Here is a 21,256-nt window from a genome sequence, read left to right as displayed (position 1 = left end):
AAAAAATATAGGGATATATCTGAAATTTTTTTTATGTCTTCTTTACAATGACAAAAAAGTCTTGCTTTATTTCCTTTTTTATAATGAGGTTTGTTTTTATTAGAAACGTGTCATCATGTATTCCAAATGTTAACGCTTCAAATGTTTCACTGTATTAAGCTGTTGCAAATATTTATGTAAATAATAACATTTAGAAAAAGTCAATCAGTATCTAAAAAGAAATATCAGTAAATGGAATTTAACATTCTGAAAAGGAATGACAGGTTTTAATCTGATACATGCACGTATTGACACAAATGCAGTATACTGATATCACATCACTCAGAGGAAAGAGGCGTGAAATGGTCAAAAACAAAATCAGATTTAGTCTTCAAAACTGGTGGCAGATATTAATAATTACAGTAATTATTATTAATTCATATACCAGATAGGGAATGGAAAATTGTTTGTATTGAAAAGACAAATGGTTGCTTAAAGTGGTATGTACTTTGGCAAATAAAAGAAGTAAAGATTCTTAATAACTTCATGTCCTCCTTTGTGGCTTGAAATCTATGGGAGATACTTAAAAGGTATTCTCTGTTCTCAACAGCAGGACTTTCTAGCTTTAAAATTAATGTATTTTGTGTGACTGTATGTATACCTGATGGTTAGTAACATGTCATTTTTCTGCCCTTCAGAAAAACGGACAGACAAATCAGCTGTCTCTGGTGCTCTTAGATTGAAAATCAATGTTGAAATAGAAGGAGAGGAGAAAGTTGCTCCCTACCATGTGCAGTACACCTGTTTACATGAGGTATGTTGCAGAAATTAAAGGAAGCAAGCTAAATAGAAGTTAGTACTCAGTTTTGCAGAGGTAAGGGAAAAAAATGAGAAAATATTAGAATGCTGATGCAAATAACTGCTGCTTCAAGACAAGTTCATTTTTTGTTTCTCTTTTTGTATCACTGATGGCATATTAAGATTTGGAGTCAAAGACAGAGCAATGTAACACTGTCAGATCATTCTTGGCCAGCAGGAGTCAGAAGAGGAGATGAAGTCATGGAAGCTTTTTTTATTATTTATATTATAACAAACATGCTTGCTAGCATCAAGAAGATGCAACCATTTCTGAATACTACAGAAATATTACTATTAATTGAAAAGGACATAATTCATGCTACAGTTATCCATAGTTTGGAGATGGGTTGGAATGAAGGGAAAAAAAGCAAGGAAGCACAGAAATTTGAATATTTGTTCACCAGCGTAGATTGCTTTTATCAATAATGAAAAACAAATCTTCAACTGATTTGTATCTTTTAGAGATTTGATTCCTCTTCCCTTAAGCAGTGGTCCACATTGAAGTTTATTCTAAAATTGTATCAATTTTCTGAGAACTTATAGCTGAAAGTTCATCACTAGTATGCATCCACAAAATGCTGTTGTTCACCATGTGTAAAACTGAATTTTCACAGCATCTGTGCCCACAGATTTTCTTGCTCTTGTAGAATAATCCCCAAAACTCTTATGAACTAATTTGAACATTTTAAATTATTTCAAAATTTTAAGACTTGGTTTGTTGCTTGGGGTTTCTTTGTTTTCCAGTGAAAGCAGACAGGAAATCAAATCTACAGTTTGTGGATACTTATGCAGTAATCTGAGAAGCATTCCATGACTTTACCTCTAAATAAAATAGTAGGTTTGGTTTACAGTTTGCTAAACTTGAACATTATTGTACATGTTTCAGTGCTTCAGTGGCTTCTTCCATATTTCTAATTGTTTTCCTGCAACATATTTTTTTAAATTGTGAATTTGAGATTTAAAATTACAGATCCAATTCCTGTTGAAGGACTCCCCAGTGAGCATTATAATATCAGGATTAGCAAGGGCATTTAGGAGAGGAGTTTCTGCACAGTTTTATGTTGCAGTCTCTCTGTGCCAGTTCTCTGAGGTGACCTTATGTCAAGAAGATAGATCAAAGTGCTGAATCATGGGCCTGCACTACTAGAGTTCAACAAAAGCATTTAGTGTCTTGGGTATTTTGTTTGCCAAATGATGGTTCATTGATGCCAGCCTTCAAAGGAAAAAAATAAAAATCTGAGTTAATGAGCATATGGCTGATTACATAAAATATACCTTTAGAATTTCATTTAAAAACTTCATATTCCTATTTGAAAAATTTCTTGCATTTAGAATCTATTCCACTACTTGACAGAAGTTAAATCTAATGGTGTGGTAAAAATCCCTGAAGTTAGAGGTGATGATGCCTGGAAGGTGTACTTTGATGCTGCTGCACAAGAAATTGTAGATGAATTTGCAATGCGTTATGGAATTGAATATATTTATCAAGCTATGACGTAAGTATTTTCATGTCTGTTTTTTTCTTACTCTGCTGTCAAAAATGTGTTTGAGGGAACTGATGAGTTCCAAGACTTTGTGACTCTGTTTTCCATTTCACACCAGTTCCTGAATTTGAATTCTGACTGTCCCTTGTGTCCCTCTGAAGGGCTGCTTAGCTGCACTAGCATTAAGATATTTTATAAGTATTTTATAAACTATTACTGGTATTATCACTAATGCATCACTTAATTCTTATGATATTGAGCAAGGATCAGGGACACTTCACCTTCCTTAACTGGGATTGGGTTACTTTGCTAGCTAGAACAAGATGTGTACCCCTCCCCAGGAATACAGAAATTACAGAATGCCAGCAATGGATATAATAACCTTCCACAGCAAATGTAAATAACTAACGCAAACTGCTTTTAATGGTATTAGAACATATCACTACATCCTTCATATTTAAGTAGCTATGATTACTTTAGAACGCAGCAGTTCTGAGCTTGGTTAGAAGCCTGAGGATATGAAAGCTACATAATACATTCTTGACTTGTTCAGTGAAGAGTTTGCTGGTGAAAAGGACTATATTCTGCTCCTATTGCAGCTGTAGGAAAGAGAGGACTCCAAATGAGTACATTATCTCTACAGAAAGCTGACAAGGAACTTTTAATCAGAATATTTATTTTGTTTCTTCCATCACTTTACAGCACAACCTAAGAATATGATCCTCTTCTATAGTACGGAGGTACATAAACGCAGCAAGTTTTCTTTTTATTTCAAGATATAAGGACAAAATCTGGTATTGCAATGAACATGTCTTTCACTTCATTATGAGTTACTGTATTGTACGTCTAATAGGAAAGTAGAGGTGTCTTCGTAATATATACTTGTTTAATGGTCTTCCTCCAAAGACCTTAAACAACATTGCACAGAAGAATTTAAGCCTGACACTTCTGACGTGTACTGTATATTCACACTACATATGGAGGAGCACATGCAATAAGTTTCATGAATAGAAATTGGAATTTCTAATTCCATATTCTTTGCTTGTGTTTGATTTTTCATGTTTACCTTCCCATCAGGCATGTACATCTTTGTATCTTATTGTAGATTACTGGAATGTGCAAATCAATCCAAAATATATCTCATGTATGTTGATGTATCTCCTTTGGACTCTGTACCCCAGTAAAACTTTAGGATGAATTGAAGTATGATTGAACCCTGATGTTAGAGACGGGCAATCCACATTTTTACCAGAAAAAATGTAGACAGTTCTTTCCTGAAGGATGCCAAATTAGAAAGGCTTATTCTCATTTCAAGATACAGATTCCAACTATCCTGTTTCTAAACAAGGAAATCCACATGTGGAATTCATGTGAAAGAAAAAAACAATCATCAAGCCAAACCCAAAACTAAGATAAAACAAAAAAGCTGTTTGTGTTGCTACAACTAAAGCTCTTTGAAAAAAATTGACTTAATAGATTCTGTAATTCACCTTTTATTTTTAAAATTATTTTATTTTTTTCAGTTGGGTAAAGAGATGAAAAATGACTGGGTTGGAAGAGGACTTTGTTTATTTATTCTTCTAGTAGTCAAATAAACATAGTTAGCTATGTTAATGTTATGCATATACATGAATTCAGAAGAAAATGGAAATGAAAAGAGATACAATAGTAAACAGATGAACAAAAGCAACAAATCAGTGATCCAAATGGCCTCTATTTTGATGACTCCAGTGATGGGTGTAATTTATGTTGTGATTATAATGTCTTGAAGGAGTCATACTGGAAGGAAGTTTATTTACCTACTCATATTAAGCAACCTCCCCATCAGCAAGGAAGAATTTATTTTCTATCATTCCGCTTGCAATGTAATTTATTTCTCTTTGGAAGACAAAAAAAACAGGGCACATACTGAAATGGTTTTGACTAGATAATGAAGTATATATAGCATCACCATCCTAGATCTACTCTGTAGTAGAGTCAAGTGCAGTGAGAGCTCTATTAAGATCTTCTTGCTGGCAAGAGTCACTACAGGAAGCTTCAGTGCTTCTAAATCAGCAACATTTTTCTTATTCTGGGAAGTTGATAGGCATTAACTATGCCATCTTGTTTTCCAAAAGGCACACGAATCATCAATTGAAGTAATTTTCATTGATAGCTTTTGCTTACTGAGCAGTGCATGTTAATGAGCCTTCTTTCTTTGCCTATTCACACTACCAGAAGTACTGGAAGACTCCCAGGCACTGAGGGATCATCAGGAGTCGGCATAGTAAGAAATTTGCAAAGTTGGCAGACCTGAATTAAAATATATGACTCTGGGTTAAACAATGCAATATAAACTCTAAAATATGTGATACTTGGTAATGTTTGCTGTGATATACGTGCACATTGAAAAGAGTTATTACTCATGCTACTGGTTGCTGTTGTCAGAGATTGACAAAGACAAAGAAGGAATTTCCTTTGATATATTTTTTTAATTTATTTCAGCAAGCAGAAGCAAGCTTTCAGATTTCTTACCTGGTTTACCAGCACTCTCAGAGTTATGGCCATTCTTAAGTGTGATAAATGTAATAGGCTCTGTGAACTTTACAGAAGAGATTTACAGAATGACACAAAAAATTCACATAACCTTGACAGTGATGTTATCATCAACATCACTAATCAAATTACTGGTGGAATGGAGGAGTGATCTAAATAAAGACATAACAAAATTATATTTATAGGTTTAATTTTTCTTTACAACAAATAAATATAATTTGGTTCTATTTTCAAGATAGGAGCTCAGACCATGTGTTAGGTAGTTCAATGTGTGTATTCATTAGAAGAACCTGCAGAAGTGACCTCACTGAACTCAAAATGTTGACACAAACAATTTTTCCACAGTCTGTCTTGTCTCCTGTGGGCAGTTATCTTAATGGGTTTTCCTATAGCAACTGCTGGTGATTCCCTTGAGCAGAGCATATGCTAGAAGTATGGTTCCTAAGGGTAATTATTCACTGTCTTCATATCTCCAGCTTGAGGTTCCTCATGCACTGAGGATCTTTAGGTCTATTACACAATTTTTTGAAATTGTAAGTCAGTTTTAAAATCATATGTTAATTATTTTGGTGTCAATTTAAAAAAAAAAAAAAAAAAAGGTAGATCATCAAAGGATTGTAGCGGTTGGAAGGGACCTCTGGAGATCACAGAAAAGCATCCAGGTGAGTTCTGAGCATCTCCAGAGAAGTAGATTCTACAGTCTCTCTGGAAAGCCTGCTCCAGTGCTCTGATACCCTTGAAGTAAAGAAGTTTTTCCTCGTGTACATGTGGAACTAATCATGTTCCAGTTTGTGTCAATTTCCCCTTATCCTGTTGCTGGGCACCACTGAAATGTGCCCGGCTCCATCCACTCCAGCCCACTAGGTATTTATAAGCACTGATAAGATCCCTTCTCATCCTTCTCTTCTCCAGGCTGAACAGCCCCAGGTCTCTCAGCCTTTCCTCATAAGGGAGTTGCTTCCAAGCTCCTCATAATCTCTGTTGCCATTTGCTGCACTCTCTAGAAGTTTCCTACCTTTCTTGAACTGAGGAGCCCAGAACTGAATGCAGTACTCCAGATGTGGCCTCACCAGGGCAGAGTAGAGGTGGGGGATCACTTCCCTTGTCCTGCTGGCCATGACTTTTTTATGCATCCCAGGATGTTATTGGCCATATTGGCCACAAAGGTACACTGCTGGCTCATGGCCAACCTTTTGGCCCCAGGACACCCAGGTCCCTCTCAGCAGAGCTCCTTTCCAGCAGGTCAGCCCCTAAACTGTACTGACACATGCAGTTATTCCTTCTCCAGGACAGGACTCTGCACTTGCTCTTGTTGAACTCCATAAGATTCCTTTCCAGCCTGTTCAGGTCCCTCAGAATGGCAGCACAGCCTTCTCATGTGTCAGCCACTCCTGCCAGTTTTGTATCATCAGCAAACTTGCTGAGGGTGCAGCATGTGTGTCTATGTATATTTCTCAAAATTCATGTGATGAATAAATCTGGTGACATTTCTTTTAACTTTAATTTTACCCGCAACTGGGAAATATCACCTCGTATCGCTATTTTATACGAAGGAAATTGTTTTTCCAATTGTTTATAGGAAACGTGACCTGCTGAAAGATCTTAATTAGATAGCTGGGTTACATTTTTATAAGATTCAAGCTGCAGTATTTAAAAGCACTTCTGAAAAGCACTGGCAATTAATGAAATGTTTGGTATTATTCCAGTCAGCTGGGAATGCTGACTTCTATTACGTGCCCATGTGATTGATTGTTGTGGAGATGAGCAGTTTCCTGGAATTTCAGAAAATTTGGGTAATAGCACCTAAAGATATACCTTACAGGAATGCTGAGAAATGTTTGCAAAACACTTTGAATGTGACCAGCACGATATCATCAATACGATCACCATATTGATGAAAGTCCGAGCCTGTGATCTATAAGCTGAACATTAAATACTCCAGGGAGTCTAATGCTAGAGAAGCCCAGGGAGTTGGTCTCCTGTCTTGGCCTCAAAAGGCCTCAAGAGATACAAAGGGGCCTCTCAAACAAACACTGAAGCCTGCCTCTTCTACCTCCCAGCTGGATCTCTTTCCTTCCTCTTTGCCTAGTCAAATAAACTAGAAAATCCAGCAATTACTCAACTTCTTAGTCTAGCTTTGGGAGGGATTAAGGCCTTGATTCATCACACTATCCCTTTCTGCTGTAATCTTATTTCCTTAATCATTCCAAGATTTTGGACATAAATGAACATGAATATATATATACTTGGATTTTCTTTAGATGTTTGTATATACGTAATTAATGACTCTTTTTTTTTTTCTTGAAAGTTGATTTAAATTATAAGAGGATTTATCCTGAGTGAGATGCGAAAGAGTGAAAATTACAATTTTCCAGGCAGTTGCATTTTCAATTACAGAATGAATTGCTTTCATCTTTACAGTAAATTACCTCATGGATCACACACGCTCTTAAGCACTCATTGGTTATTATACCCAGAACGAGTTCAAGACTTGTCCTATATTGACCACAGTGATCATCTAGCTGTAGTGATAGGTAGATGCCAGAAGTAGTTGATTATACCTAGAATGTCTTCGTGTGTCTTCAGGTATATGAGTTGACAAAGAATATTGTGGAGAACAGGTTGATCAATGGTTTTATAGAGCCTATTTATAATATCCAGGTACTGAATGGAAGATGGCAGCTATCAGGTTTATTAATGAAGGTTGATTCATGAGCCTGGACATCTGCAGAGTTTTGGAATTTTCTTTTTTGTTAATGGGTATGTGACCTAGCACAGATTTCTGAAGTAAAATTTGCAATTTAGATGTCTCATTTGTGAAATAAATGAAAGTGTTGGGGAGGGCTTGGTTTAGAGCGATGTGAGGTACTGGCAGCCCAGAGCATATTTTTAAGCTCATTTCTGAATCTGTAATGAATGCAACTGAAATGAAATTATAATGACAGAAAGTGCAGACTCCTTGCCACCTTTAATAACTGTCAGTTTGTTTGAATTATAGGCACTTCTCCTGCCTGTCTTCTAAATATATGTGCCCTGGTGTTCCAGCAGTTATGAGTACATTGTTGGCCAATATAAACGCTTTCTATGCTCATACTACAGCAACAACAAATGTATCTGCCTCAGACAGGTTTGCTGCTACTAACTTTGGGGTGAGTGGACTTCTTTTTTAATGGAATAGTAACCCTTACTTTCTAATATATGATAAAATAACAATTTCTGAATTCTAATTTTAAAAAAGTCGATCATTTAAAAGAATGAGCTGTTAGCTTTCAAAGATTTTACCGAGTCTTTACAATCAATCTCTATTAAATCTATGGAAGGTAGGGGATAAATCATCTAGCATATTTGTATAGAACTAAAATGTTTATCAATCAGTTTTACTTGTTTACTGCAGTGGGTCTTACAGACTATAAAAACTGCATAGGCTAAGTACATTTTGCAGTTGCTTGCTTGGGTATGACATTAGCAAATTCATTAACCTAAAAGATCCAGGCATACATAATTGTAGATAATAACATATATATATCTGTTGTTATAGACATATATTTTATGAAATAGTTCTGAATTGGCCGAGCCCTAGCTTTAGGTATCAGAAATTTTGGGCAGAATTTCAGAATCCTGCCATGACGTAGGACTTTGTTGTCCTTGTTAACTTTCCTTGTGTGGACTTACATCTCACAGTGGAAATATAAAATGATTTTTAAAAAAGAAATTCACGGTATATTCTAATCTATTTCCTTCCCTTCACCGTGGGTGTGAGAGCAGGAAGGGGGAGGATTAATTCAAGAACAATGCTTACATATCTGCTGTTAAATGTGATGTGGTCAGTGTTTGTGTATGGACACAATTTGATACTGAAAAATGAATTCCTTCTCACCTTCCTCTTTTATTTGTATAGCTAATATCCAAGACAATCATAAATTAACATTATATATGAAAGTTTCCTTAAATACTGTTTATGAACATAAAATCAAATACTAAGCAATTAAAAATAACTGAGTACAAATTTATAGTGATATGAAGTAGTGTCTGAGGTAGTGATGCTCTTTTATATTTTAAGGTTCACTATGAAATATGAGTATTAAGTTTCCTTTATATGTATTACAAAAATCAGAATATTTATGATTTAATTACTGGAATATTGCTCTGTACTTATTCTAGTTTGTATAAACTAATTGACGGCATACTGTGGAATGAATGTACATCGTTTTGAAACAAGACAACTCACTCCATGTTTGAGCCCTATTAGACTTTTGACTTTTATCCAGCTTATGAAATGTATTATGAATGCATTTTCCATTCTTTCCTTCCATTTTGCTAATGATCTGAATTACTTTCTTTCATCCTCAGATTGGAGGGAGATTAAATCCTCTCTCTGATGTTAATGCCAGTGTTTACCTTTGACGCAGTTTCCAATGCAATTCATGGTTCAGCAGATGGATGGAAAGACAGTAGAGTAGCAAGGATCGCTAACACAGATTTTTGAGATCTTTCTTTAAAAAGTTGACTTATAAGCAAAAAATTACTGTCTTGTTCAAAAGGCATTTGTTAGTGGATAGCTGCACATCATTCATCAAAAAGAACATCTCAAATTCAAGACCTCAGACTACAGCTGGGAAGGATTTGGCTGACTGAATACTTTAGTACAGATTTATAGCATGACAGAAAAAGATCCTTCTGATTGATCCCTTAAGGGAACCATGCCAAATTGGTGGCTTTAGGTGTAGGTTAGTGTTCCACTGAGGGACAGGAGACAGTGCACAAAGGGCTCTGTTTTATTTTTAGTGCATATCCTGTTTCATAGGTAGCATTATGAGAGCTATCAGATTTCGCTACTTCCAACGTTCTGCTGCTTTTCCATATGTTGGTAAGAATTTATGCAGTGCATTGATGTATGTTCTAATATGAAGAATGGCAATTAAAACCTCTCATCAATATTGCTTAGGAATGGTGCAGATTAGCTGGTTATATCATAGCAAAATGCTTTCACTGCATCCCATCTATGACGGTAACAAGGTAATCTTAACATTTAAAATGTAATGGCGTGGTATTAGTTGGCTTATTCTTCCAAAAGCCACTGTTTCTGAATTGTTGTTTTCAATCATAGTTTTACATCAAATTCTGATGTAAATGAACATCATTTCTTACGTGGCAAGACGAAGTCATTTCTTCAAGAGTATAAGTAATTGCAAGGCAAATATAAAAAAAACTTAAGCAGCTCATCTGTTTTAGTAAGCCATGATAACATAGCTGAAAAGTTTCATTTTTGTCACAGACAGCAGACAACATTTTTCAATTCTTAGGCAGTTTGTCTGGGTTATTTAACAGTGTGTCAGAAAGGTAAAGACTGTACAGGAAATCCTACATCATCTCACTAATGCATTGCATGGCTGCACAGTGTTGAATGTGTACAAGGTAAATGGCAGTACAAAATAAAAGCAAAAGCACAGTTGTAAAAGATACATTGCCTGCCTCAAAGCCCAGATATCTTGGACAGTACTCTTATATGAAAGAAGGGAAAATAATCTATCTTTCAAATGAATTAAGAATGTAAACAGATTAAATGATTTCTTAGAGATTTAAAAAAAAAAAATAATTGAGTAGTAATTTTTACCCTTGTTTACAAAAATGTGCTAGTTCTTATGCAAAGTATTCTCGTTTTCATTTTACAGAGGGAAAAGTTCATTAAACTTCTGGATCAATTGCATAATTCTCTGAGGATTGATTTATCTAAATATAGGGTAAGTTCATCATATTTTACCTAGACGACTCAAGTGTGTTTTCCTACAAACATTCTTGTGCACTTTACCTGCTTTAAAGGGGTTTTAGAGATTAATTCTTTCTGTGGTATAGAAGCTGTAAAAGAGTGTTAATAGAAGACCCCAAATCCTTAAGATCAAAACTTGCAGTGTTTAAGCATTTTAACTATTTTTCCAATTTGATTTTTTTTTTTTCCCCAAAAGCTACTAAAGAAGTCAGAGGATGAGCAGACATTCAGGAAAGTATAAGATTCAATGACTTCAGTAAATTAATTCACCATTTAATTGAACTGGGATTTACCTTTCACTGATGTAGTGTAAATTGCAGTTATTGATGGATTTATTTTGAGAGGTGCTACAGCCACCAAGATTAGATCCTAGGAATGCTGAGAGTTGACTCTTCATTTTTCTAGATGATAGGAATCCTAATTTTACTTATGCCTTATAGAAGCTCTTTCCACTGAGTCGTGCCCCAAACCCAGCATTTCTGGAAAGAGGCATGCATGAAAACCTGCCACTTATGATACCATTCTCTCTGTCTATCTGCATTTCACTGGATCATGATGTTTTTTAATGAACAGTAATTAATAAGGACTCCATCAGCTTTAGCACTCCTTTCAAATTCTAGGAATGGCAGCATAAAGCTCAGGAATGGAGTGCACCCTCAGCAAGTTTGCTGACGACACCAAGCTGAGTGGTGCAGTCGATACGGTGGAGGGAATGGAGGCCATTCAGAGGGACCTTGACAGGCTGGAAAGCTGGGCTCGGGTGAACCTAATGAGGTTCAACAAGGCAAAGTGCAAGGTTTTGCACTTGGGCCGGAAGAACCCCAGGCACCTGTACAGGCTGGGGGGAGTTGTCCTTGAGAGCAGCTCGGCAGAGAAAGACCTAGGGGTCCTGATAGATGAGAAACTTAACATGAGCCAGCAGTGCGCTCTGGCAGCCCGGAAAGCAAATGGGATCCTGGGCTCCATCAGGAGAGGGGTGGTCAGCAGGGATAGGGAGGTGATTGTCCCTCTCTACTCTGCTCTTGTGAGGCCCCATCTGGAGTACTGTGTTCAGGTGTGGAGCCCTCAGTACAAAAAAGACATGGAGATTTTGGAAAGGGTCCAGAGGAGGGCCACGAAGATGATCAGGGGGCTGGAGCACCTCCCCTATGAGGACAGGCTGAGGGAGTTGGGTTTGTTCAGCCTGGAGAAGAGAAGGTTGCGGGGCGACCTCATTGCAGCCTTTCAATATCTGAAGGGAACTTACTCCCAGGAGGGGAGTAAACTCTTCATAAGGGCTGATAATAGCAGGACACGGGGAAATGGTTTTAAGTTAAAAGAGGGAAGATTTAGGTTGGATGTTAGGGGGAAGTTTTTTACTAGGAGGGTGGTTAGGTCCTGGAACAGGCTGCCCAGGGATGTTGTGGATGCCCCGTCCTTGGAGGTGTTCAAGACCAGGTTGGACGAGGCTCTGGGCAACCTGATCTAGTAAAGGTGTATGTTTGGTGGCCCTGCTAGGCAGGGGGGTTGGAACTACATGATCCTTGAGGTCCCCTCCAACCCAGGTCATTCTGTGATTCTGTGATTCTGTGAATGTCTCTGTTCAATCTGGCTTGCTTTTAAAATGGAAAGATGGAGAGAATATTTAAAAGAACCCTAAGGCGTTAGAGATCATAGAAGTTGCATATACTCTGTGTTTAAGACCTAACCCTTTGCAGTTAACTAAGTTATTTTAATGTTGAAGAATGTTATTCAGTTTATACTGGGGCATAAAGATGTTTGGCTGATGTTTCATTATCGTGAATCCATTTAAGTAACAGTACTTACCGTCAATCTTCCTGAGAACCTAAAGATCACAGCATAAATTTCATGAATGATTCCTTCAATAAGCTTACTGAATCTATGGTCACCAGTGAGTTGTGTGCCGTGGAAAATGCATGAATGATTTTCATTAGCAGCACTTCTCCAGATTTCTTGTTGTATTTTTTTTATATCATTAATGTTTTGAAAACATCACAGTAATTTAAATAATTCATATTACAGACCCAATAGTAGTATCACAAGTGCTCCTATTCACGTGAAAGGAGATATTTATTCCTAGCTTCCTCACAGGCAGAATTAAGGCAACAGGTGAACATTTCTAATCCTTCAAAGCATCGCTTTTCTTTTTCCAGATAATTTTTTTCCTAGTTTTTCACGTATCTTACCTTCAACTTCCATTTCACAATTCCTCTCTTCCTCACTCACCAGGATAATTTTCCTGCCAGCAATTCTGAAAGACTTCAAGATCTGAAATCAACTGTAGATCTTCTTACCAGCATTACTTTTTTTCGAATGAAGGTATTGTCCTTTATTTGCACTTTAATTATCTAGGAAGATAGTATTATAATCCTCTTGATCATTTCTTAATCAATTCATCTCCTGCAGCTTTTCAGTCTCTCAATTTCCCAAGATCACTGTTGTAAATGTTAACAGATCACACTAACAATGTGGTAAAAATAAACCCATTCTCTTTGAAAAATTTTCAGGTATCTTTTCCTAATAATCACTTTACATGTTCTGAAGGAAACAAAACCAACAACAATTAAAAACAACACTTTAAAGTCAAGATAAATAAAGGAAAATAAATTAATTTCCTTAAGAACATGAATCATCTAGACTGTGCTTCTAGTAATATCGTGTGTGAAATAGAAAAACAGATCTACAGATAACTCTTCATTTCTTTCATCAATCTAGAGATTCAGATCTAAGTGATAGAGTTCTGAAATAGTTCCAGAATGAAGTGTCACAAATTGATATTACTGGATGGGAATACTGAAACACTAAATGGAGTTTGTAACAACAGATTGCAATTTTACTGTGTTAGGCGCAACATAAAGAGAATTAAAATGACTAATTAAATTGGAATTCAAATGTTTTGTAAAGTGGAGTAAAGCTGGAGTTTTTGTTGCAAAAAATGAAATGCAATTGGGCTGGTATTCAGAGAAAATCACATAATCATATGGCCTAATGTTATCTTAAAGAGGAAAATCTCAAGGGAAAGAAGGAAAAATCAATCAAAAAGAGGAAAATCAAGGGAGCATATAAACAGGAGGGGGAATGGCTGTTTACAAGGATGGATAATGATATCACAAGGGGGAATGGTTTTAAACTGGGACAGGGGAGGTTTAGGTTAGATATTAGGAGGAAGTTTCTCACACACAGAGGTGGTTACGCACTGGAACAGGTTGCCCAAGGAGGTTGTGGATGCCCCATTCCTGGAGGCATTCAAGGCCAGGCTGGATGTGGCTCTGGGCAGCCTGGTCTGCTGGTTGGCAATCCTGCGCATAGCAGGGGGTTGAAACCAGATGGTCATTGTGGTCCCTTTCAACCCAGACCATTCTATGATGATATTATAATGTTTAACCTTGGGCATGGATGTTTCTTCCATTCGATGAATAATTTCATTCAAATAACATTTGATGATATCACTTATTTGCTTAACTGAAGTATTTGTTAACGCATCTTTAAACTTAAATCAGTGTGAAGTCAATGTGAGTTAATACATTATCATTACTGTATTTCAACACTTGTGTTCTTGTATTTCGAAGCCACATTCATCGCAACATTTGGATTTTCTATATTCCACCTGATTCTGAAATTGTCATTTATGAAATGTTTTTTTAGGTCCTTGAATTACAGAGCCCACCTCGAGCCAGTACTGTGGTGAAAGACTGTGTGAGAGCCTGCCTGGACTCAACATACAAATACATTTTTGACAATTGCTATGATCTTTACTCCCAATTAATAGACCAGGTAAGGCTTCATGCTTCACTCAGTCATTCCAGTTAGCTTACAGTAAGTAAATACAAAAAATCCCAGCATTGCCTCATATGAAAGCACTTGAGTTATTTTCATTTTATTTTTATGAAAAAGAGCATAGTATAATAAATAAATCCGCAGACAAATGTGAACTCTTAAATGGTTTGCAAGATGAGTTTCAAAATGAAAATGTCAGCCTATAAGTTAGACTTCACATTGGACACAGCTATAAAATTGTCCAATGACTTTGGGGAAGATGAAATTTAATTGCTTACTGTTCATTTATGATTAGTAATTGGAAAATAATTTTTAAAAATTCAATATTGCACTTCAGTGGTTGTAGGAAAGAAGTATTATAGTCTGTGGAAAATAATATACTGTCTTTCCAGGTTAGTATTTTATCACCTCTGATGCATACTTAGATTCAGGCTTTAGAAGCAGAGGATAATTACGTAACATTTCTAAATAATAGTCTATCAGGGTGAGCTTTCCACGCAATGTAATTACAGCATTTGTCATGTTCAAATGCCATGCAAAAGCCTCAAAAATGCTCTTTTTTTTCTATAATACTGACAGAATTTATTCTATAAATAATGCTAAAATAAGGAAATTTTCAGAATTAAGCTACTGTCTAAAAGGAGCATCACTGCTTTATCACATTACCTCCTGTTCACTAGCTTTGCCTTCTGGGTGATACACTGGAAAAATGGTATTTTGGTGACTACTGTCTTGGAAATGATGAGTTATGTTGTTAGGCAAAGACACATTTGCTGTGTAGTGTATCATAAATAAAAACATTTATACTACATGATATGAGACATGAAATTTAATTTGAAAGCACATCTCAACTGAATTAAAAAGATAAATACCTGCATTCTAGAAGAGGAAGTACAGGCCATCCGTTCTACTTTATCAAATGAAAATGTTTTTTCTAATACTGGATTCCCAACACATGAGAAGCTTACCTCTAGCTTTCAAACTTTTAGTGTAAGAAACTCCAACCAACACCTGTAGACAGAACTCTTCTTCTAGAAAATCAATTTAATTTATTCAGCTGTAGCAATGACTGCCTAATAAATACAAAATTCAGTACCTTTAAGGCTTCGTGGTGCTGCAGAAGCATCAAATCACACTAAATAAGAAATCTCTGAAAGGTGATTTGTCGTAGGCTCATATTGATTTTTGCTGCTGGGTAACAGGAAACAGTTGAATTATTTGAATTTCTAAGAAAGTGCCTAAAATTTATCTTGTTGCAGCTACCTTGATACTACTGAAAACAGATGCATATTGTAGGTATTAAATAATGTACAGTACGAGCTGTATGTATTACCTGTGTAACAGAGTACAAATGATTAACAGGTGATTTGTCTTTTTCCCCTATTTTTCATACAGCTTTATTTTTTTCATATTATGGTTAATGAATTACTGCAGAAGGAAGTTTTCTACAGAATTGCTTGGGGGCTTTTTATTTGTTTGTTTGTACAGAGATGAATTACATTTATTCTATTTTCTAGAGAAGAAAAGTTAATTAAATGTAGGAGGAGAAATGGATTGTGTAAAGAAAGTCTGTAAGGAGAAGGGGGGGGCAATGATAGTCTGGCACTCCTGAAGCTAACCCGAATTAGCACGTTTTCATTAGCTTTATCTTTGAGAAGAAGGGATGTGTAAGGCTTCCCACTTTCCTGCATGCATTTTTGTTGCTTTTATACTTCTGCATTTCATTTCTTCTTCATGCGATGCCATTTTTTCTTGATTTTATGTTACACTTTCGTCATGCAGAATTGTTTTGAAACTGTTGTCATCCCTTGTCTTCTGAAGGATGTTTGCTCTTTGTTTCTGCGATAACCTTGAAAAAGAGCATGCTTAGTCAAAGAGCACTAACCTGCTAATTATGAGCACAGGGTGGCGATTTTAATTTTATCCATTTTACTCAAATGGCTGCAGGTAGCACAACACCCATTTCTGCAAGCAACTTTTACCCCCAAATAATCAAGAAGCACACTCTGAAGGGTTCATGTGTGCATTTATTCTCCAACAGAATATACTGCAAGCTGAAGACCATTGTGAATCAGTAGGAGCAGCAACTTCAAGCATCACATCTGTTTGCCTTACCAACAGCTCTGTTTTTTTTTGTTTTTTTTTTTTTTGCTAACATTTACTTTGCAGCAATTTGAATTTGTTTGTGAAACATAGTAATTGCTAGCTGGATATTGATAAGTCTGCAGAGCTTATCAGCAAACACTTGAGTTAACAGGTAAACGTGGAATATAATGTAATCTTCACAGCACTGCAAAGCCTACAGCAGTAGATAGTCTAAAATGCAAGGATGTTATAGACTGCTTTGGTGGAGAATGTAAAACAGGTTTAAATTGATGTCTCTCTCCAGATTAGCTTTTTAGGACAGAAGGATGAGTGAGGCCTTATCACATTATTCATATCTTACATAATTATTTTGATGTCCTGTACTTACTGATAGAATGGTATGAAGTCCTGAAATTAAAATAATAATAATAATCTGCAAACATTCACTCAGCTGCAAAAACAAATTAACTGCAGTTTCCTCGTAGTGACATACTTGTCTGCTCCCTTTCAGCAGGTATCCCAGCAGGTGAGTTTGTATGTCAAAACTTTATGAAGGCAAGCATCTACAAACTATAAACTGATAATAACTGAGCAAATGTGGGAATTTTTGTGAAAATGAGAAGAAAGTACAATATAAATTGAATAGAAATAGACTATTTACAAAATAACTCATCAGAAATCAAACAATCACATGCAGTCTTAATAACTGATAGGGAAAGTTTCTGTTTCAAGGCAGGTGGTAGGTAACTGAGGAGATTTAGTTAATTAGCCTTAATAAAGAAATTAATAAGATGATTCAGATTACAGCCTAAATTCTGCATCAGCTCTAGAGTAGTATTCCTCACTGTCCTCTTACTGTTTGCCACCAATACATCTGCACACAGAACAGCTGCTAAATGCAGTTTGTTGGAATCCAGAGCTCTGAAGGATTTCTGGTGAATCAAGGCATATTGCAGACAGAGTTGTGGCATTGCAAATATCATTATGAAGCAGAAAACAATAATGTAATAAATATTTTATTAGCTTTATTTCAAAAACCTTTAGTCCAGTTACCACAGGTTTCATCCTTGAGCCTTCTTCATTAACCGTTCTCTCATCTCTGCCGTCTTCCCTGTCCAATGGAGGCCTCCTCCAAAAGGAAACTGAGTTCATGGTAGCATGGTGGGGAGCAAAGGAGGGTCACGTTTTAGCTGCACAGCTGAGATTTGAGCTGTGAGGAGTGAGAGCTGAAACCGATGAACCCCAAAGCAACAAGACATGGTTTGTATGTAGGCCACCACCTGCTCTCACTCAGGGGAAAGACTGGCAGCTGCTGTCTTGCTGAAGCCCACTGCAGGCTTGGAGCTTTACCATGCTTCATTTCTTGCCTGAATCATCCTGTGGACAGCATTATCATTACTCAAACAGTAGTATTTCCATCTGGACAGAAGTGGTAGGTTCCTGCACATTATACTACTATGTGTGCAACCCATGTTAATTACCTCCTACATTTGCCCTTCTCTACAACCTGAAATTCTCAAAGGCACCTTCCACAGTATTACTATAAAATATGCTAAGTATCTGAACATGTGTAGTTCTTTGATTGTGGAGTGGAAATGAAATAAATGATGTAAAAGAGGATGTTTAAGGTAGGGATTGGAGAGTTTCCACTGCAAGAGGAGTGAGCAGAAAATCACCGAATATGCTCAGCAATCTTTGCTTCCTCTTTTTATTACCTTCATGTCAGACAGCCAGCCACAGTTGGAAAGCAAATGTCTTGCAGCAAAATATCACTCTCTGGGAATAACAATATTTCCTGGAGTGAAGCATGGCAAATGCTAACAGTATGCAAAAATGTCATCCTACGTTTTCATAGCAAGATACAAAAACAGCTGATTACAGAATAAAATAAATAAACAGCAACAAATGAATACAAGAGAAAGTAGAACATGACGCTCTGACAATGTTACAAATATCTGTTACAGTTTTCATTATTTGAGACAAAACATTTCAATGAGGAACTGTCTAATTCCTTATGCAGCAGATGTAGTATCATCAGTTGACACTGATCTCAGGGAAGAGCTAGATGTCTTATGCTGAAAAGAATAATGCTGTCAAAAGCCAGTTTAGGAAGAACGTTGCTAACTTTCTGCCTCAGTTTTACAAATATGTTGCTGTTTCCATTTTAAGGAAACAAAAAAATTCTGGAAATTTTTGCTTATGTTCTCAATAAATGAAGTTCCTTCAGGAATCCTCTTGCAGTTCTGTCTCGAGTGAACGTATGCAATGTAGGTGTGAAAGTATGAAACAGAAAATAAAGTTACGCAGTAGCAAAAACTGTTTTCCTCTCTGAATGCTACTTTTCAGGCATGCCATTTCAGTGTAGTAAGGCTGTGATGGATTTTATCCTATTTACACACTACTTTAGACAGTATGTAAATACTGCACAAGTACTGTTACACTGTAAAGGTACTAAGTTTTCTTCTAATGTCCTTTTCCCTGAAACTGATCAAAATTTTAACCCAAACTCTTAGTAAGCTTGATACAATGTGAGTGATTTTATTATACATTAATACTATGATGCTCTTTTAGATTTTCTTTTCCAATAGGTGTGAGATCACTGCTGAAGTCAGCGTCACCCTTGGCTCTGGTTGCTGTTAGGACTTTCTCCCATTTCATATCTTCCAAATAAGTTGTCATGCTTCTAATTAGTGTTAATATACTGTCGTGGAAATTTATTCTGCTAATTGATTCATGTCAGCATTTCCTGGAAGCTCCCATTACTGCCTTACTGCATTACTGGTATAAGAGCAATGCTTGATTTCAGCTTGTTCAGAGAATTTTACATCCACCAAAAATGAAAAAGAAACTTCAGAAAATTACTTTAAAAAAATAATGAATCATGAATAATAGCTGTTAACTGGTGACTTTATCTTCTTTATATACTTGAGAATTTATTTTCCTTGACTTTTTAAATGTATTCCTAAAAATCTCCTTATGACTACTATCCTCTACAACAACAAGCAGTATTCATTGGCTTATGTATCTTTTCACTGTATTTGTGCATTTGTGTATAAACTGAGTACACTGGGTATTTGGTTCACATTTTTATACTAGTTTTTTTTCTGATGTACATAACATGAGTGAATGGAGTTACTGATAATGGGATAATAGTGGCAGCAACCATTACAGTGCAAAAATAACTTGAACGGCTTTGATCCTTTCTAACCTATCTGTTAGATTTTAAGATTCAGAATGGAAATTAAAACTGGGTGTGGGCAAAGCATGTGCTTTTATTTCAGAGCATAAAATACATATGTTAATGTCAGACTGCTTAAAAAATTACTCTTTTGGGGGCAATTTTGCAGAGATCATCTTGACTTTTAGAAGATTTCTGCAACTCAAGCTTTTTGGAAAGCACTTCTTGTGCTACTCAGACTTTGTGAACTAAATATATTTTTCTACCTACAATAAAGCATAGAATTTCACATTCTGTGATTAATTTTCACAGTCCCAAAACGTAGTTTCAGCTGCAAGACATGGTAGATTTTTGCTGTGAGACACAACTTTTGGATAGCATGTTGGACTAAATGTGAACCAGCTTTATCTTATACAGGTACCTTTCAGTTAGCTTGCCTGAAATATGCTCTAGCTTCTGAGAAACACATATAAATACTATCTGAAAAATATCTTTCTTATAGAAATAAAATCTTAACGTACACCAGGGGAAGGCCTTGTGAGTGACACTAATGCTCCAATATTCATTTCTGTTTCGAAAAACTTTTCTGCTTGCAGAGGTGGTTCACTGTAACTGCTTCTGAGCCTTACCTTGATTTCAGCTGTTAGACACTGAAGCTGTAGTATTTGTAGATGAACTAAGTTTGCAACAGGGTTATCTGAGATTCTCCAGTGGCTGCAAAAACACTTTCAGTTATGTGTTGTTGAAATTCCCTTTTTGCCACTCTAGATACTGTTAACAGATAGAAGTTAATTGAGGTTAAGATAATGTTTAATTAATTCACTATGACACTAATAGAGGTCTAACCAAAGAGAAAAAGGATCCACTGAAGAGGTCTTATTTGGACTACAAATGAGAAGTACAGAGAATGCGTTTTTAAAGTTAATGCAAATTTCAGTGAGGTGAATAGTAATAAATTCTCAGGCAAAGTTTTAAGTGGTGAGTATTAATATGTACTTATAACAATGTTAAAAGGTGCAAAGGGCAGGCTTTCAGTCAAAAAGCATGTAAAACACTGCATTACTTGCCAGATTTTTATTAATGATTGGAGAGTTTTGTTGATAATCCATCTGACACGTCAGAGTCTCATGTCATTCTTGGTCCTTACAGAAATATAATGTGGCTCCTCAGGCTCTGTTTTGGATGCAAGCCTAGTTCTGGTTCCTTTCATTTACAAAAGTATACAAAATTCCATTTCCCCAAAATAAAAAAGGAATAAAATATGTCTGGGTTTGCTCATGGCCATAAATCCCTGGAGAGATAACATCCCTCTTGAATATTCTGAGGTGCCTTTTCCTAGTGTGTCTGTATCTCCAGGGCTTTTTTTTCTTCCTACTCTGCGCTGTTTTCCTTTGCTTGTCTTAAATGCACATATTGTGGTTCTTGTCAATCTATCAGACCCTGTAAAATGTCTGTGCAAAATACATTGGGCGATAGCCTTTGTTATTTTTGTTATTGCAAAGTAAATTAAAATGTAACTGTTTCTTTATTTAGAGTGAAGAACACAGACGGTATTAGACCCAATAACTTTGGCACAGTTTAATCCACAACAAA

The 21,256-nt window shown here is 36.2% G+C and overlaps 1 protein-coding gene across 2 annotated transcripts in view; it reads left to right on the top strand.

Annotated features, from left to right (window-relative positions):
• Positions 1–21,256, top strand: part of UNC13C (unc-13 homolog C) — a 122,945-nt gene that overhangs the window by 53,339 nt on the left and 48,350 nt on the right. For both annotated transcript variants that reach the window (XM_031616543.2, XM_090148847.1), the window contains 6 exons: positions 678–793; positions 2,170–2,333; positions 7,855–8,005; positions 10,529–10,597; positions 12,853–12,942; positions 14,269–14,397. In XM_031616543.2, coding sequence (XP_031472403.2) covers positions 678–793; positions 2,170–2,333; positions 7,855–8,005; positions 10,529–10,597; positions 12,853–12,942; positions 14,269–14,397 — 719 coding nt within the window. The remainder of the gene's footprint in view (positions 1–677; positions 794–2,169; positions 2,334–7,854; positions 8,006–10,528; positions 10,598–12,852; positions 12,943–14,268; positions 14,398–21,256) is intronic.

This window comes from Phasianus colchicus, chromosome 12, assembly GCF_987193195.1.
Source record: "Phasianus colchicus chromosome 12, bPhaCol1.hap1.1, whole genome shotgun sequence".
NCBI classification, from domain to species: domain Eukaryota; kingdom Metazoa; phylum Chordata; class Aves; order Galliformes; family Phasianidae; genus Phasianus; species Phasianus colchicus.
This window is presented reverse-complemented; position numbering and strand designations above follow the sequence as displayed.